This window comes from Lithobates pipiens, unplaced genomic scaffold, assembly GCF_037356315.1.
Source record: "Lithobates pipiens isolate NorthernLeopardFrog02 unplaced genomic scaffold, aLitPip1_a1.2 Scaffold_13, whole genome shotgun sequence".
In the NCBI taxonomy this organism is placed as follows: Eukaryota; Metazoa; Chordata; class Amphibia; order Anura; family Ranidae; genus Lithobates; species Lithobates pipiens.
Genome location: NW_027507718.1, coordinates 322,778,660 through 322,795,788, shown reverse-complemented (window position 1 = coordinate 322,795,788; position 17,129 = coordinate 322,778,660). Strand labels below are relative to the sequence as shown.

Genomic DNA, 17,129 nt, shown 5'->3' with positions numbered 1-17,129 from the left:
AACGAGGTCTAGGTTTCTTTGTTGGCATAATTGTGGCAATGAAGCTGGACGGGGCTCGGGGTCGATCACATTTAATTAAGCATAGCATGTGAGGGTTGTAAGAGCCATTAGTAGTTGATGTGGGGGACTCTGACAGCGATGCGCAATTGGCAGTGCAAAACAAAAGGGGGAGACCCCCCCAGGCCACAGCCGTCCCCCGAGGCAGATGGAGCCCTGGCAGTCACAATGGGTAGCTTCTCGCAAATCCTGATGGCGTGCGGAGGGACCCGGGCCGTCTAGCATGAGGGAAAGGCCCTGATGAGGCCCCCGTGGGGTGTGCTAAGGGGCCCTAAAATCCTGCTGTGCGGGCACTAGGCTTCAGCCTGCTACCCAGGCCTTTGAGGGTGGGAGATGGCTCCAACAGGGGAAGTAGGGGAAAGGGCCGCAGGGTGGTGGCAGCTTTTCACAGTTCCGACCCCCCCCAGAAGCTTATGGGGTAGCACAATAGAGTCAAATAGCACTCATCCCGGTGTCGGGCCCTCGGGCCTACTTAAGATGGCGGCCGTTTCGTCCGCAGCTCTGCTGCGCTATGGCCCTGGGTGTAGGGAGGCCCCCAATGCCTTCCGGAGTCCAGCGGGGGTCCCCGGGTCGCCAGGGGTTGCGGATCGGCATAAAACAATTTTTAGCTATAGTTTGTTGCAGTTTTGTGGGGGAGTTTGTATTATAAAATTCACTTTTAGTTTATTTTTTACAAAAAATTTTAATATTTTTATGGAAATATTGTGCAACAAATATATATTGTATTGGGGGGGGGGGGGGGGTTTAGGTTTTAATTTCATGTAAAAATGAATAAAATAAAATGAGCATGTGTTTTAAAAATAGACAATTGACTGGCAGTGACTATTTAAACGAATACTGCTTCAGAGCTACATGTTTACTATTTTGGTTCCATCGTAGGAAAAATGTTTGTACGTTTTTTTTATTTTTTTTTTTGTTTTTTTTTTTTTTTCCCCCTTAGGCCGGGTTCACACTGCTGCGATGAGGGAACGCCGCGAATCCGCGGCGTTTTCCCGCATCGCACACCTCCCGCCGGCAGTTCACACTGCCCTATGCGGACGGCTGGGAGTGTCAATGTTATGTTAATGACACCCCCAGATCCGTCCGCATATCGCAGTGCGATCTGCCGACTCGCACAGGAATCGGATCGCATGGTGTGAACCCCCATGCGATCCGATTCTGTTGCGGACCAAAAAAAGGGTCCCGTGCGAGTTTGCTGCGGGAGCGCTGCGAATTCAGCCATACTATCTGTATGGCTGAACTCGCAGTGCTACGGAGATCGGATGTGATTTGCGGTGCGAATCACATCCGGATCTCCCCCCGCAGCAGTGTGAACCCAGCCTTATACCTGATATTTAACTATAACTGATCTGGTTTATTGTATGCTACCATTGGTAGACGGCACAGTTTTCCTATGATAGGTTAGCACACTGGCTACACGAACATCCATATTTGTCAAATGGTTGTTAAGCATACAAGAGCCAGATCTTGTGCTCTGAGCACTGCTGTCTCATATTGCTGCCAATATGACCTGCTGGTGTATATTAGGACAAGTTCTTATTATAGAACAGGGCATGGCCACTGTCGAAGGTGAAAGGCTTGTACTTTTTGTCTGCCTATGACTAAGTACACATTTAACAGCAACTTAATTCAATACACATGTTCAGCTGCGGTGCTTTAAATAGTTTGGGTCATCTTCCCTTTACAGGTATAGGCACATCTTTATTTACACACACAGCAGATTTCATATAGCAGTGGACTTAGTGTCTCGAAAAAATATTCATACCCCTTGACTTTTTCCACATTTTGTCCATGTTACAACCAAAAATGTAAATATATTTTATTGTGATTTTGTGTTTGTAGACCAACACAAAGTGGCATATAATTGTGAAGTGGAAAGAAAATAAGTGTGTGTGTGTGTTTGTTTTTTTGTTTTGTTTTTATATGTGAAAAGTGTTGTGTGCATTTTGTATTCAGCCCATGATTCAATACTTTTGTAGAACCACCTTTTGCTGCAATTACAGCTGAAAGTCATTTTGGGGATGTCTCTACCAGCTTTGCACATCTAGAGAGTGACATTTTTGCCCATTTCCTTGCAAAATAGCTCAAGCTCTGTCCGATTGGATGGAGATCATCTGTCAACAGCAATTTTCAAGTCTTGCCAAAGATTCTCAATTGGATTTAGATCTGGACTTTGACTGGGCCATTCTAACACATGAATATGCTTTGATCTAAACCATTCCATTGTAGCTCTGGCTGTATGTGTAGGGTCCTTGTACTACTGGAAAGTGAACCTCTGCCCCAGTCTCAAATCATTTGCAGAAAAGCATCCTCGCAACATGATGCTGCCACCACCATGTTTCACGGTGGGGATGGTCTGGTCAGCGTGATGTGCAGTGTTAGTTTTCTCCCACACACAGCGTTTTTCTTTTAGGCCAAAAAGTTTAATTTTGGTCTCCTCTGGCCAGAGCACCTTCTTGCACATGTTTGCTGTGTCTCCCACATGGCTTCTCACAAACTGCAAACAGGACTTCTTATGGCTTTCTTTCAACAATGGCTTTCTTGTTACCATCTATGCCTTCTCTTCCATAAAGGCCAGATTTGTGGCTAATAGTTGTCCTGTGAACAGATTCTCCCACCTGAGCTGTGGATCTCTGCAGCTTCTCCAGAGTTATCATGAGCCTTTGGGCTTCTTCTCTGAATTCTCTCCTTGCCTGGCCTGTCAGTTTAGGTGGACAGCATGTCTTGGTAGGTTTGCAGTTGTGCCATACGCTTTCCATTTTCAGATGATGGATTGAACAGTTCTCCATGAGATATTCAAAGCATGGATTTTTTTTTTATAGCCTAACCCTGCTTTAAACTTCTTCACAAGTTTTATCCCTGACCTGATCTGGTGTGTGCCACGGTCTTCATGATGCTGTCTGTTCACTAAGGTTCTCTACGAAATCTCTGAGGCCGCGTACACACGCGGGGACTGTTCGCTCAACTTTGTCCGCTGAACAGTGTTTCAGCGGACAGTCCGCTCGTGTGTGGGCTTTCAGCGGACAGTTTCAGCGGACAGTTTGACGAACAAAGTTTTTCGGAAATTCAGAAAAACTGTCCGCTGAAACTTGATTTGAGCGGACAGTCCGCCCGTGTGTGGGCCAGTCTGCTGTACTTTCGAAATTAGCGGACTGTTCCCGCCCGGAGAAAAGTCTGCTCATTTGGAGTGCGTCTCCAGGTAGGCGGGGCCCGCGACGGAGAAGTCGCGGGCTCCGCCGCCTGGAATGGACTTAAAGGGGAACCCCAACGCCGAAAAAAATCGGCGTGGGGGTCCCCCCAAAGTCCACAACAGACCCTTGTCTGAGCACGCTACCTGGCCGGCCAGGAAAGGGGGGCGAGCGCGCCCCCCCTCCTGAGCCGTACCAGGCTGCGTGCCCTCAACATGGGGGGTGCCTTGGGGAAGGGGGGGCCGCGCGGCCCCCCCCACTCCAAAGCACCTTGTCCCCATGTTGATGAGGACAAGGGCCTCTTCCCGACAACCCTGGCCGTTGGTTGTCGGGGTCTGCGGGCGGGGGGCTTATCGGAATCCGGGAGCCCCCTTTAATAAGGGGGCCCCCGGATACCGGCCCCCCACCCTATGTGAATGAGTATGGGGTACAATGTACCCCTACCCATTCACCTGTAAAATAAAAGTACCCAAAAAAAAACACAACACACGAGATAAAATATTTTATTGCACAGCTCCGGGGGTCTTCCGTCTTCGTGGGTCTTCTCGCCGGACTCCTCCGCTATCTTCTTGTAGCTCTTTTGCTAGCGAAGGAGTCCGGCTTTCTTCCTCCCCGCCGCCGGCCTCTTCTCCCGACTTCGGGGGTCTTGTCCCCCTCTTCGGTTCTTCTGCCGGGCCACCGCGCCTTCTTATAGCTCTTTTAGAGGCGGTGGCCCGGTCTTCTGTCGCCGCCTTCCGTTCTTCTTCTTCTTCTCCAGGAGATGTTGACACGTCGCTCTCTCCGGCCGGAATGCCAGAGCCGCGCTGCGCGGCCACTTATATAGTGACAATGGGGCGGTGTCACATGGTATATGTCACATGGGTTGGTCACATGGGTTGATGTCACATGGGGACTATGACATCATAAGGGGGCGGGGTCACCATGTGACCAACCCATGTGACATATTCCATGTGACACCGCCCCATTGTCACTATATAAGTGGCCGCGCAGCGCGACTCTGGCATTGCGGCCGGAGAGAGCGACGTGTCAACATCTCCTGGAGAAGGAGAAGAAGAAGAAGAAGAAGAAGAACGGAAGGCGGCGACGGCGGCGACAAAAGACCGGGCCACTGCCTCTAAAAGAGCTATAAGAAGGCGCGGTGGCCCGGCAGAAGAACCGAAGAGGGGGACAAGACCCCCGAAGTCGGGAGAAGAGGCCGGCGGCGGGGAGGAAGAAAGCCGGACTCCTCCGCTAGCAAAAGAGCCACAAGAAGATAGCGGAGGAGTCTGGCGAGAAGACCCCCGAAGACGGAAGACCCCCGGAGCTGTGCAATAAAATATTTTATCTCGTGTGTTGTGTTTTTTTTGGGTACTTTTATTTTACAGGTGAATGGGTAGGGGTACATTGTACCCCATACTCATTCACATAGGGTGGGGGGCCGGTATCCGGGGGCCCCCTTATTAAAGGGGGCTCCCGGATTCCGATAAGCCCCCCGCCCGCAGACCCCGACAACCAACGGCCAGGGTTGTCGGGAAGAGGCCCTTGTCCTCATCAACATGGGGACAAGGTGCTTTGGGGTGGGGGGGCCGCGCGGCCCCCCCTTCCCCAAGGCACCCCCCATGTTGAGTGCACGCGGCCTGGTATGGCTCAGGAGGGGGGGCGCGCTCGCTCGCCCCCTTTTCCTGGCCGGCCAGGTAGCGTGCTCGGACAAGGGTCTGTTGTGGACTTTGGGGGGACCCCCACGCCGATTTTTTGTTGGGGTTCACCTTTAAGTTCATTCCAGGCGGCGGAGCCCGCGACGTCTCCGTCGCGGGCCCCGCCTACCTTGACAGGCGCTTGAAATGAGCGGACTGTTGCCTCGTGTGTGGGCGAGTCCGTTCATTTCAAAAGTTGCGCAGACTTAGTACGACGAACTTAGTTTGCCGTATTTGTCCGCTCAAAGTGCCGTGTGTGGGCAAGTTCGTTCATTCAAAAGTTTGAGCGGACTGTTTGACAAACTTAGTTTCGGCAGACAGTCCGCCCGTGTGTACGCCGCCTGAGGGCTTCACAAAACAGCTGTATTTATACTGAGATTAACCACTTGCTTACTGGGCACTTAAACACCCCTCCTGCCCAGACCAATTTTCAGCTTTCAGCGCTGATGCACTTTGAATGACAATTGCGCGGGCATACAACACTGTACCCAAATGAAATTTTTATCATTTTTTTCCCCACAAATAGAGCTTTCTTATGGTGGTATTTAATTACAGCTGGGAGTTTTATTTTTTGCTAAACAAACAAAAAATGCAAAATAAAAAAAATAAGAAAATCTTGTTTAATAGTTTGTTATAACATTTTGCAAACAGGTCATTTTTCTCCTTCATTGAAATGTGCTGATGGGGCGGCACTGGTGGGCGGCACTGATGGGCACTGGTAGATGACACTGATGGGCACGGATTTGTGGCACTGGGGTGCAGCACTGTTGTTGAGGCAGATTGTGGGCACTGATGGGTGGCACTGTGGGCACTGATGGGGGGCACTTTTTTATTATTTTGGTGGCACTGGCAGGGGGCAGGTGGGCACTGATAAGCTGGCCGTGATCGGGACTGATGTCCCAATCACGGCTGCCGGTGATCGGCTTTTTTTTTTTTTTTCCTCCTCTCTCTGTCAGCGCGAGGAGGAAAAATAGCTGATTACCGGCTGTTGTGTCACATGATCAGCTGTCATTGGCTGACAGCTGATCAAGTGGTAAGGGGTAGGGATCGACCCCCTTGCTCCGATCCGTGATCAGGCGAGTCTCATAGACTCGTTGATCACAGAGCGCGCCGCATGCGCCCCCCAGGGGGCGCGCAGGCCGCTCGTGCACGGGACGACGTCAATAGACATAGTCCCGGCAAAGCAGGTCCGCGCTGTAGCCGTCATTCAGTTATAGCGTGGATCTCAAGCGGTTAAATTGCACACAGGTGGACTCAATTTACCAATTAGGTGACGCACACTTTTCAGATCTTTATTTGTAAAAAAAAAAAAAAAAAAAATGGAACACCATTTATCATTTCACTTCACAATTATGTGCCACTTTGTGTTGGTCTATCACATAAAATCCCAATAAAATACATTTAAGTTTTTGCTTGTAACATAGCAAAATGTGGGAAATTTCAAGGGGTATGAATACTTTTTCAAGGCACTGTAAGCCTACCACACACACACCATTGAAATTGCACTCAAAAATTTTGATTTTGGAACCTATTTTCAATTTATTAAATAAGAGAGGGGTAAGTTTAGAGCTGCACGATTAATTGTTAAAAGAAAATCTCTCTCAATTCAACCACCCCTCACATTCTTAATCCAGCATCTCCACAATTAATTCATGTAAGTGCAGAGTCATTCTCGCTCAGAGCTGTCTAGAGGAAAAAATGCTTATCAACGTTGTCAGCGCTGGGAAATGACTATAAACAAAGTATCTTTTGGTTCTTTCAGAGCAAAGGGATGAACTTTGGTCTGTAAATGAGGTCAGTTTAACCACTAAAAAGACTAAACCTTTTTCCGACACTTGTTGCTTACAAGTAAAATCAGTATTTTTTTGCTGTAAAATTACTTGGAGAACCTCCAACCATTTATGTATGTTATTTTATATTTATTTAGCAGAGACCCTAGAGAATAAAATGCAGTTGTTGCAATACTTTGTCACACTGTATTTGTGCAGCGGCCTTTCAAACGCAATTTTATGGGGAAAAAATGCACTTCAATTAAAAAAAAAAAAAAGTAAAATTATCTTTATTCTAAGCAAAAAAAAATAAAAAGTTGATTCTCCTCATTTTAGCCAGAATTGTGCAGTTCTAGGTCAGGTTAACATTTACTGTTGACTATAGTGATACGAAATTTCCAAGCAGCAAGATGGAAAATATTTCTTGACTGAAATTCAAAGTGTGAATGTGGTTTTTGTTTGTATAAAATTGTACATATTACAGTGAAATCTGTCTAATCTGCCTGGAATTTCATTCAAACAGCAGGTCTGGATGACATTTTAAGGGCTTTCAAACAAAATGAATTGACCCAGTGATGGGGGAAAAAAAAAACATCCTGACAAATGATTTTTCCAGGAATGTTCAACCAAAAAGCTAACTGTCATTAAGGCTTTGATTGAAACTTGCACACTTGTGCTGAGAATTTGATGTTTATCCATTAAAAATGGCACCTCAGCAGAAGTACACAATAAAGCGACGGTATCGTGGCTTTTTGCCTATTTCTTTTTAATAGGCTCAGACGTGCAAAATAAAAAATAAAATAAAAAAAATTATATTTTTGTCAGCTATATATTTTATATCAATTTTGCCAAAAGGTGGAGCTTTCTACTCCTGTGCAAATTATTATGTAACTCCTTACAGCCTGCTAAAATAAAAGCTTGTTTACACACCCCAGTAGCTCAAGCTGAAATTACACACAGTTAAATTACCCACATGATTTGACTCTTCCTTTATTGGGGACTCATTACTACTTTGCTTATCACTCAGATAACCCATAGGGGCACATATATAAAGCAGTGAATGACCCTCACCAAATATTTACCGGTGGTTGAAGATTCTCTGCAATTTAACCACTGGCTGACTGAGCTTTAGCCGAAAGACTACAGCGTGGTTGTCCAGTTCTGGGAGGACATCTCTTGACGTTCTCCCAGAACCCCACCCCCCTCAGCGCTGTCCGAGTGTGTGGAAAGAAAGGCCAATAACCAGCTTTCCTGTGACAAGGGACATTTACACTGATAATCTGGGCTCTGATCATCAGTGCCCTGATTTATCCCTGCAGCCTCACCAGTGCCCATCAGTGCAGCCTCTTCAGCAAAGAAAAAAAAATACTTTATTTGCAAAATTTTATAACAGAAACATGGTTTAAAGTGTGTTTTGTTTTTTTTTATTTTTTGTTTTTTGAGGATTTTCTGTCCTCCTTTTTTTGCTAAACAAAAAAAAAATTAAACAAGTGGTGATTAAATATCACCAAAAAAAGCACCTATCTGACTTAGAAAATGTATGAAAGTTTCATATGGATACAGTATATAGTCACGCAATTGTCATTCAAGGCGGGACATCTCTGAACGCTGAAAATTGGCCTGGGCAGGAAGGAAGTGAAATTGCCCAGTAGGCAAGTAGTTAAAATAAACCAGGAAGATTCACCTGCAGTAAATGTCTATAAGCAAATACCTACTAGTGAGTTAGGAATCATTTTTGTCCTTTTGTATGAAATACTTGGACTGTATGCATAAAATAGAAAAGATATAAAATTTGTTTTTCTAAACCTGTAAAAAAAAAAAAAAAAAAATATAATAAGTTACAAAAATGTCTTATTTCAGTATACAAATTGCAATTCTTTCTTTTTAAATGATAAATTGAATGAACTTGAAACTTGTCTAACTTGTACATTTCTATGTAGGACAATTGGATGATGATGGTCTGCCTCATGGTTTCTGCATTGTCAGTTACAGTTCCACAGATCGCTTTGAGGGGCACTTTGTGCATGGCGAAAAAAACGGACGTGGCAAATTCTTCTTCTTTGATGGAAGGTTAGTGCTCTGCTTCTATGTATTTTGAATGACAGGAGAGCTGTGACTGTCCCACACAATACTTTGATCTAATAGACAGTTAACGCTTGAAAATCCGTGGAATTGATCCAGAATATTTTTTGGTTATCTGAGAGGGTAATGATAAAATGGCAAGACCTATATATCCTAAAGTGATACTCCAAGGCGACATATGGAGCTGGTGGATGTTAGAAACCTTGCGCTCCTCCACCTTCTGTTTTGAGGGTGCCCCACAGATGCTCAATAGGGTTTAGGTCTGGAGACATTCTTGGCCAGTCCATCACCTTTACCCTCAGCTTCTTTAGCAAGGTAGTGGTCATCTTGGAGGTGTGTTTGGGGTGGTTATCATGTTGGAATACTGCCCTGCAGCCCAGTCTAGGAAGGGAGGGGATCATGCTCTGCTTCAGTATGTCACAGTACGTGTTGACATTCATGGTTCCCTCAATGAACTGTAGCTCCCCAGTGCCGGCAGCCTCAGACCATGACAATCCCTCCACCATGCTTGACTGTAGGCAAGACACACTTGTCTTTGTACTCCTCACCTGGTTGCCGCCACACGCGCTTGACACCATCTGAACCAAATAAGTTTATCTTGGTCTCATCAGACCATACGACATGTTTCCAGTAATCCATGTCCTTAGTCTGCTTGTCTTCAGCAAACTGTTTGCAGGCTTTCTTGTGCATCATCTTTTATAAGAGGGACGACAGTCCTGCAGACCAATTTGATGCAGTGTGCGGCATATGGTCTGGCTAACCCCCCCACCCCTTCAACCTCTGCAGCAATGCTGGCAGCACTCATACCTACGTCTATTTCCCAAAGACAACCTCTGGATATGATGCTGAGCGTGTGCACTCAAAGCCTTTGGTCGACCTTGACGAGGCCTGTTCTGAGTGGCACCTGTCCTATTAAACCGCTGTATGGTCTTGGCCACCATGCTGTAGCTCGGTTTCAGGGTCTTGGCAATCTTCTTATAGCCTAGGCCATCTTTATGTAGAGCAAAAATTATTTTTATAAGATCCTCAAAGTTCTTTGCTATGAGGTGCCATGTTGAACTTCCAGTGTCCTGTGTGAGAGCGGCGACACAAAACTTCAAACACCTACTCCCTATTCACACCTGAGATCTTGTGACACCAGGGAGGGAAAACTGCTAATTGTGCCCAATTTGGACATTTTCACTTAGGGGTGTACTCACTTTTGTTGCCAGTGGTTTAGACATTAATGTCTGTGTGAGTTATTTTGAGGGGACAGCAAATTGACACTGTTATACAAGTTGTACACTCACTACTTTACATTGTAGCAAAGTGTAATTTCTTCAGTGTTGTCACATGAAAAGATATAATAAAATATTTACAAAAATGTGAGGGGTGTACTCACTTTTGTGAGATACTGTCTATCTATCCACACACACTTAGTGACTTGTAAATTGTTTGTCCTTTTATGCAATGGCATGATGAAAGCAAAGCATTGCCTAGTAGACCCTAGCAGAACTAATGGGGGGGACAGAATAGACTTGTATGTATTGCTTGTGGGAACATTGCCACTGGCTTTTCTGATTGACATGCAGTTGTTTGGCCTACTGCCTGGGCAGCTGAAACTGCTGAATAGCAGATTTTGTGTGAATGAAAGGCTGCAAACATGCACATCATAATGACAAAATGTATTACACCCTGTTATAAACTTGTGCTTTGAAATCTTTTATAAATGCATTGTCATGAATAAGCCTGAGGTAAAATATGTGATATCATCACAAGCCATCCAGAGCTAGATATAGAAGCCTCGTCTCTTGTTCTTTGGATGGCTTCCTGCAATTGTGCAATGTCTCCTGAGCTCAATATTAGAACGTTTTGTTAGATGGATAGTTTGGAGAGGGATTTGAATGCCTGTCAGGTTTTTGTTGTCTGTCTCCGTTAGGGAGACTGGCCCTCTGTTTGCCCTGTAACCGTTACCAGTGAAAATGAAAGAAAATCCTAAAATGTGAGTATTCACCAGAACAGGAATATAAGGGAACACTTTTTCAGTGGGGACACTGAGTCGGCGACTACCAGGGATTTTCCCCACTTTGGAGGGATTCCCTCTCACTTCTGTTGTGTCTAAGGGACAGGAAATAAAGGAAGTTCTCCCTAATAGGACAAAGATGGTGAAAAACACTCTCCCTTACTGTATTCAAAATGGGGGTAAAAAAAGTTTTGCCTTCAATTCCACTGTCATTTGTTGATGCCTGGTTTGAACTGCAGTAGTGATGCTCATCTGAAAAATAATCTGATGCTTGTTGTTGTTGTTGTTGTTGTTCCATCCCCCCAACAGCTTCCTCTTTAAACTACAAAGGATGGGAGTGTACATATGGCACTCTGCTTTGCATCTGTGTGGCAAAAAAAAAATCTATCGCATTAGGCCCAGCAAATATGACCCATTCGGTTAAATGGGGCAATGCACACAGTTGTAGTACTGTGGCACCAGTTTTTAGGAGTTCAAACGTGGCTTTCCCTCCAGATGAAGCCACATGCGTTGGTGGCGTAAGACGTAGAGATTGAGCCTGGCGGCTGGAGTATTCGCTGGATTAAAGAGGAAGTAAACCCTGATGAGTTTACTTCCTCTTTGATTTCCTGCAAAGGTAAAGCATAATGGACTACTATGCATCACATAGTAGTCCATTATGTGTCACTTACCTGACACAGGAGCCAGCGAAGTCACCGCTGTCCCCTGTAGTCCGCCGCATCCATCTTCTTGGGGGGTCTCGCAGCTCCGCCGCTGTCATTCGGCGAAGCCGCGATTACGTCACTCCCGCGCATGCGCACGGGAGCCGACACGCGCGGCAGCTGCGTCGTTGAGAATGCCGCGCTCAGTGCGCCTGCGCACCGCTGTCTACTGTGCATGCGCCGTAGACAGCGGTGCCTGTTTTCGGGCAAATATCTCCTAAACCATATAGGTTTAGGAGATATTTCTTGGACCTACAGGTAAGCCTTAATCTAGGCTTACCTGTAGGTCAAAGTGGTTTGTAAGGGTTTACAATCACTTTAAGTGAGATGCTAGATGCTTATTACATGCTTGTTTTTACCAGATAAATGTGAGAGTATTTTATAAAGCAGAGTCTGTGCAGTTTGTTGAATGTATTAACCCAGGTACTGCGCTATTGGAGGCTGTTCTTTTCTATTTGTTGCCTATGACCCACTTGTGAGCTGTGTGGAGCCATTTTGGAGAGGGAACCATATCACCAGTGTTTTGTCCATCAGATTGGTCTGCCTACATGCTTAGTTGACCTTATTGGGGCCTATAATGAAGGTGAGCTTGCACTTCACCTGGTGAAAGGAGCACAAGCTGGAAATTGGCAAAACACTGTGGTATTTTTTTACTGTGAAGCACTTTATTGAATAGTCTCTCATTTGCACAATTCATAAGATTTATTCATATTAAATTTCAAGTGGACTTTTTTGCACTATTTATATTCTCACGGATATATTTTGCACTGGTACTCACCTTTCATTCAATACCTTACCTTGTTTAGGCAGAGTGATCACATATTTTCATATTGATCTACTGTGGATATACATTTAGTGACTGCAGCAGCTGTACACTATTTACAGTGCCTTGAAAAAGTATTCATACCCCTTGAAATTTTCCACTTTTTTTTTTTTCCATGTTACAACCAAAAACATAAATGTATTTTATTGGGATTTTATGTGATAGACCAACACAAAGTGGCACATAATTGTGAAGTGGAAGAAATTTTTTTTTTTTCAAATTTTTTTTTACAAATAAATATGGGAAACGCGTGGCATGCATTTGTATTCAGCCCCCTTTTATTCTGATACCCCTGACTAAAATCTAATGGAACCAACTACTTTCAGAAGTCCACCTGTGTGTAATTTAATCTCGGTATAATCACAGCTGTCTGTGAAGCCCTCAGAGGTTTATTAGCAAACCTTAGTGAACAAACAGCATCATGAAGGCCAAGGAACGCACCAGACAGGTCAGGGATAAAGTTGTGGAGAAGTTTAAAGCAGGGTTAGGTTGTAAAAAATATTCCAAGCTTTGAACATCTCACGGAGCACTGTTCAATGCACCATCACCTGAAAATGGAAAGCGTATGGCACAACTGCAAACCTACCAAGACTTTGCCATCTACCTAAACTATATAGAAAGATAAGGAGGGCGCACCGACTTTGTGCATTACCAAAGATAAAATGTATTTAAACTTGTAACAACAAGAGTAATACTCACAAACAAGCATTTAAAAAAGGCTTATCGGTGCTCCAGCAATTCGGAACGGTGTCTCTATACACCTGCAACCTGAACCGGATGTTAGGAGGAACCATACCCGTTTGTGAATATTTCTCTTGTTACAAGTTTTAAATACATTTTATCTTTTGGTAATGCACAAGGGCAGCCGAGAGGCCACGTTCACTCTGGAGGAACTGCAGAGATCAACAGCTCAGGTGAGAAAATCTGTTCACGGGGCAATTATTGGTCCTGCACTCCACAGATCTGGCCTTTATGAAAGAGTGGCAAAAATAAAGCCGTAAGAAGTCCTGTTTGCGAGAAGCCATGTAGGGGACACAGCACACATGGGGAAGAAGGTGCTCTGGTCACGAGACCAAAATTGAACTTTTTGACCTAAAAGCAAAACACTATGTGTGGTGAAAAACTAACACTACACAGCTCCCTGAACACACCATCCCAACCATGAAACATGGTGGTGACAGAATCATGTTTTGGGGATGCTTTTCTTCAGCTGAGACAGGGAAGCTGGTCAGAGTTGATGGGAAGATGGATAGAGCCAAATACAGGGCAATCTTAGAAGAAAACTTGTTACATCTGCAAATAGCTTGAGACTGGAGTGAAGGATCACCTTCCAGCAGGACAACGACCCTAAACATACAGCCAGAGCTACAATGGAATGGTTTAGATCAAAGCATATTCAAGTATTAGAATGGCCCAGGCAAAGTCCAGACCTAAATCCAATTGAGAATATGTGGCAAGACTTGAAAGTTGCTATTCAAATGCTCTCTATCCAATCTGACAGAGTTTGAGCTATTTTGAAAAGAGGAAAGGGCAAAAATGTCACTCTCTAGATGTGCAAAGCTGGTAGAGACATCCCCAAAAAGACTTTCAGCTGTAATTGCAGTGAAAGGTGGTTCTACAAAGTTTTGATTGGGGGGCTGAATACAAATACAAACCACGCTTTTCAAATTTTTCACATATTTATTTGTAAAACATTTTGAAAATTTTTTGAAATTGTGTTGGTTTATCTCATAAAAAGCCCAATAAAATACACTTACGTTTTTTGTTTGTAACATGACAAAATGTGGAAAATTTCAAGGGGTGTGAATACTTTTTTCAAGGCACTATATTTCTATCACTAGGTGGCAGCCCGCTATTACCTTATTTACACTATAGATGCATTGTTGTCTATGGGACATTGTGCACAGCTGTGTACAGTAATACAGTGAGAAGTACAGAGCCGTAAAACAAAAATAGCATGTAATAACAAAAATGTTACATTTGTGTCAAGTAATTTTACACGCATACACACACACTTATTGCAACGCGTGCATTGAAGAAGGGTTTTACACATGTATACGCAAAGTCTTTATGGAAACATTTTACTCAGGATCTTTCTGTCAACAAGATCCCAAGAATAAATATTAGTAAATTATTACGTCCATGTGCAACTGGCCTAAGTATTTTATTTTGTTAATTTTAGTTTTTTTATTATACAGTAGTAGTTCCAGTATTTATAGCTAGTTTTTAACATAGAATTTTGCATTGTTAAAAAGTACAAACTGCTGCACTTTTGCGGTTTTCATGCATGTTGGCTACGCTTTTTGCATAGACATTTCTTTTAAAGGATAAGTTCACTTTAAAAAATAAATGCACATTTTATTTTAATTTATTTTTTGCAGATTAGAAAATGTGCCATTATTACATTTAAAAAAAAAAAATGTTAACCTGTAAAACACTGCACCAACGATCAGATCAGCAGATCGCTGCTGCACTGGAGGTCTCCTGTCAGTGTATCTGTGTGCCAGTACATCCCATACAGGGGACTAGGGGTGCAAACGGTTGTCACTGGAGCTCTCAGCGGTCTCGGCCTTAGGAAAGGCCGCGGCTTCGGCCTAGTTCCGAAGCGGCGGCCATCTCGGTGCACCCGTCTGCGTTTACAATGTCATCCCTCTGTCAAATGACGGATCGATCACTTGTAAACAAACCGCCATCCTGATGACGCCGGTTCCTCTCTTGCCTCTGTGTACCAATCTGTACAGTGGAGGGGAGAGATCGGATGGCAGTAGCGCTGTGGGCTGGATCTGTAGAGCCCACAGCGCTGCTCTGTGACATGTACAGTCACAGCCAACCCCCCATACTCTTCCAATACTCTGCCATACCCAGCCATACCCTGCAATACTCGGCAATACCCAGCCGTACTTGGCGATACCCAGCCATGCTCAGCCAATATTACAGCGGGGGAGATGTATATTACAGTGGGGACTATATGGTGGTGGAATTTTCACAGGTTTTTGCAAATTCAATTACCGTATTTATTAGCGTATAACGCGCCGGTGTATAACACGCACCCCAAGTTTAGGAGGGAAGTTTAAGGAAAAAAACCTTACATTTTAAATGCCCATCAATGTAGCCTTCCACTGTCCCCCTGCAGCCTTGCACACTGTCCCCCTGCAGCCTTCCCCAACATTGCAGCATGGTTTTTTTTTTTTTTTAATTTACCACCACCGAGATCTTCGGCTCCTCCCGCCGCCGCCTCCGAGATCTTTGGCTCCTCGGCTCTGCTCGCAGTCCCGCCCCTTGTCCTGGCTCCTGTGATGGACACAACACCGGGCCAATGGCGGGACGTAAAGGCTAGGAGGCGTGACTGAGAGCGGAGCCGAGTACGCTCGGCTCGGTAAATGACGGCGGCGCTCCACAGACAGCGCAGATCGGCGGGGTGGATTGGTGTATAACACGCACCCATGATTTTCCCCTGATTTTAAGGGGGGGAAAAGTGCGTGTTCTACGCCAATAAATACGGTATTATTTGCTGATCCGAAAAATTATCCTATCCGTGACTCTGATCCTAGGAACAATCCGATTGGTGAGTTTTGTTTTTTTTGATCCATTGCACCCGTACAGGGGACACAGATGCACTGACCAGAAGAATCAAACTACCATGGCACTCCACAGCACCGTGGTAGCGGCTGCAGAATGTTACATGTTCCACCCTAAAAATGTGAACATGTAACCTGTTCCCAATGGTAAAGGTAAACTTCTCCTCCTTTTAGGGTCCTGCAATTTTCAGAAGGTGCACCAAAACTCCTGCATGCTGCATCTTTGGTGTGCTTTCTGAAACCGCACCAAAAACGCGGGGCATCGTAAAAGTCTCAGAGAAAGCACAGCTAACCATGCATGTCCTGTAAGCGTGGCAGGAGTCAACTTTATTGATGATCCCCTAATTCTGTAAATAAGTTGTAGAACAATATGAGCGTCCATACACTCTGACCTCTTTCACACTGGAGGCATTTTCAGGTGCTGAAAATAGCGCCTGAAAAATGACTCCCCTGCAGCCCCAGTGTGAAAGCCAGAGTGCTAAAAGTGCCCCGCTAGCGGCTGAAAATTAACACTCAGCCAGATTTATAAAATTCCAGTAGCAGATGGGAAGATGTGCCACTTACTGTATGTAGCTAATCCCACAACTGTATATTACAGCGGCCACATCATTATGTAATGGAAATAGTTTGTTTTGGTTTTAACTTGGTCCAAACAAACTATTTAAAGTGATAAGAAAACTGGAATTCTATGTTAAACAGGAAAATTAAAGTAATTTTAATAGAGGTGTGTGTGTGTGTGTAATATATGTATATATGTACAGTGGTGTGAAAAAGTGTTTGCCCCCTTCCTCATTTCCTGTTCCTTTGCATGTTTGTCACACTTAAGTGTTTCGGAACATCAAACCAATTTAAACAATAGTCAAGGACAACACAAGTAAACACAAAATGCAATTTGTAAATGAAGGTGTTTATTATTAAAGGTGAAAAAAAATCCAAACCATCATGGCCCTGTGTGAAAAAGTGATTGCCCCCCTTGTTAAAACATACTATAACTGTGGTTGTCCACACCTGAGTTCAATTTCTCTAGCCACACCCAGGCCTGATTATTGCCACACCTGTTCACAATCAAGGCATCACTTAAATAGGAGCTGCTTGACACAGTAAGGTCCACCAGAAGATCCTTAAAAGCTACACATCATGCCGAGACCCAAAGAAATTCAGGAACAATTGAGAAAGAAAGTAATTGAGATCTATCAGTCTGGAAAGGGTTATAAAGCCATTTCCAAAGCTTTGGGAATCCAGCGAACCACAGTGGG

General features: G+C 44.5%; 1 protein-coding gene across 1 annotated transcript in view; it reads left to right on the top strand.

The window, feature by feature from the left end:
- Positions 1-17,129, top strand: part of SETD7 (SET domain containing 7, histone lysine methyltransferase) — a 95,495-nt gene that overhangs the window by 42,555 nt on the left and 35,811 nt on the right. The window contains exon 2 of the mRNA XM_077476928.1: positions 8,628-8,757. Coding sequence (XP_077333054.1) covers positions 8,628-8,757 — 130 coding nt within the window. The remainder of the gene's footprint in view (positions 1-8,627; positions 8,758-17,129) is intronic.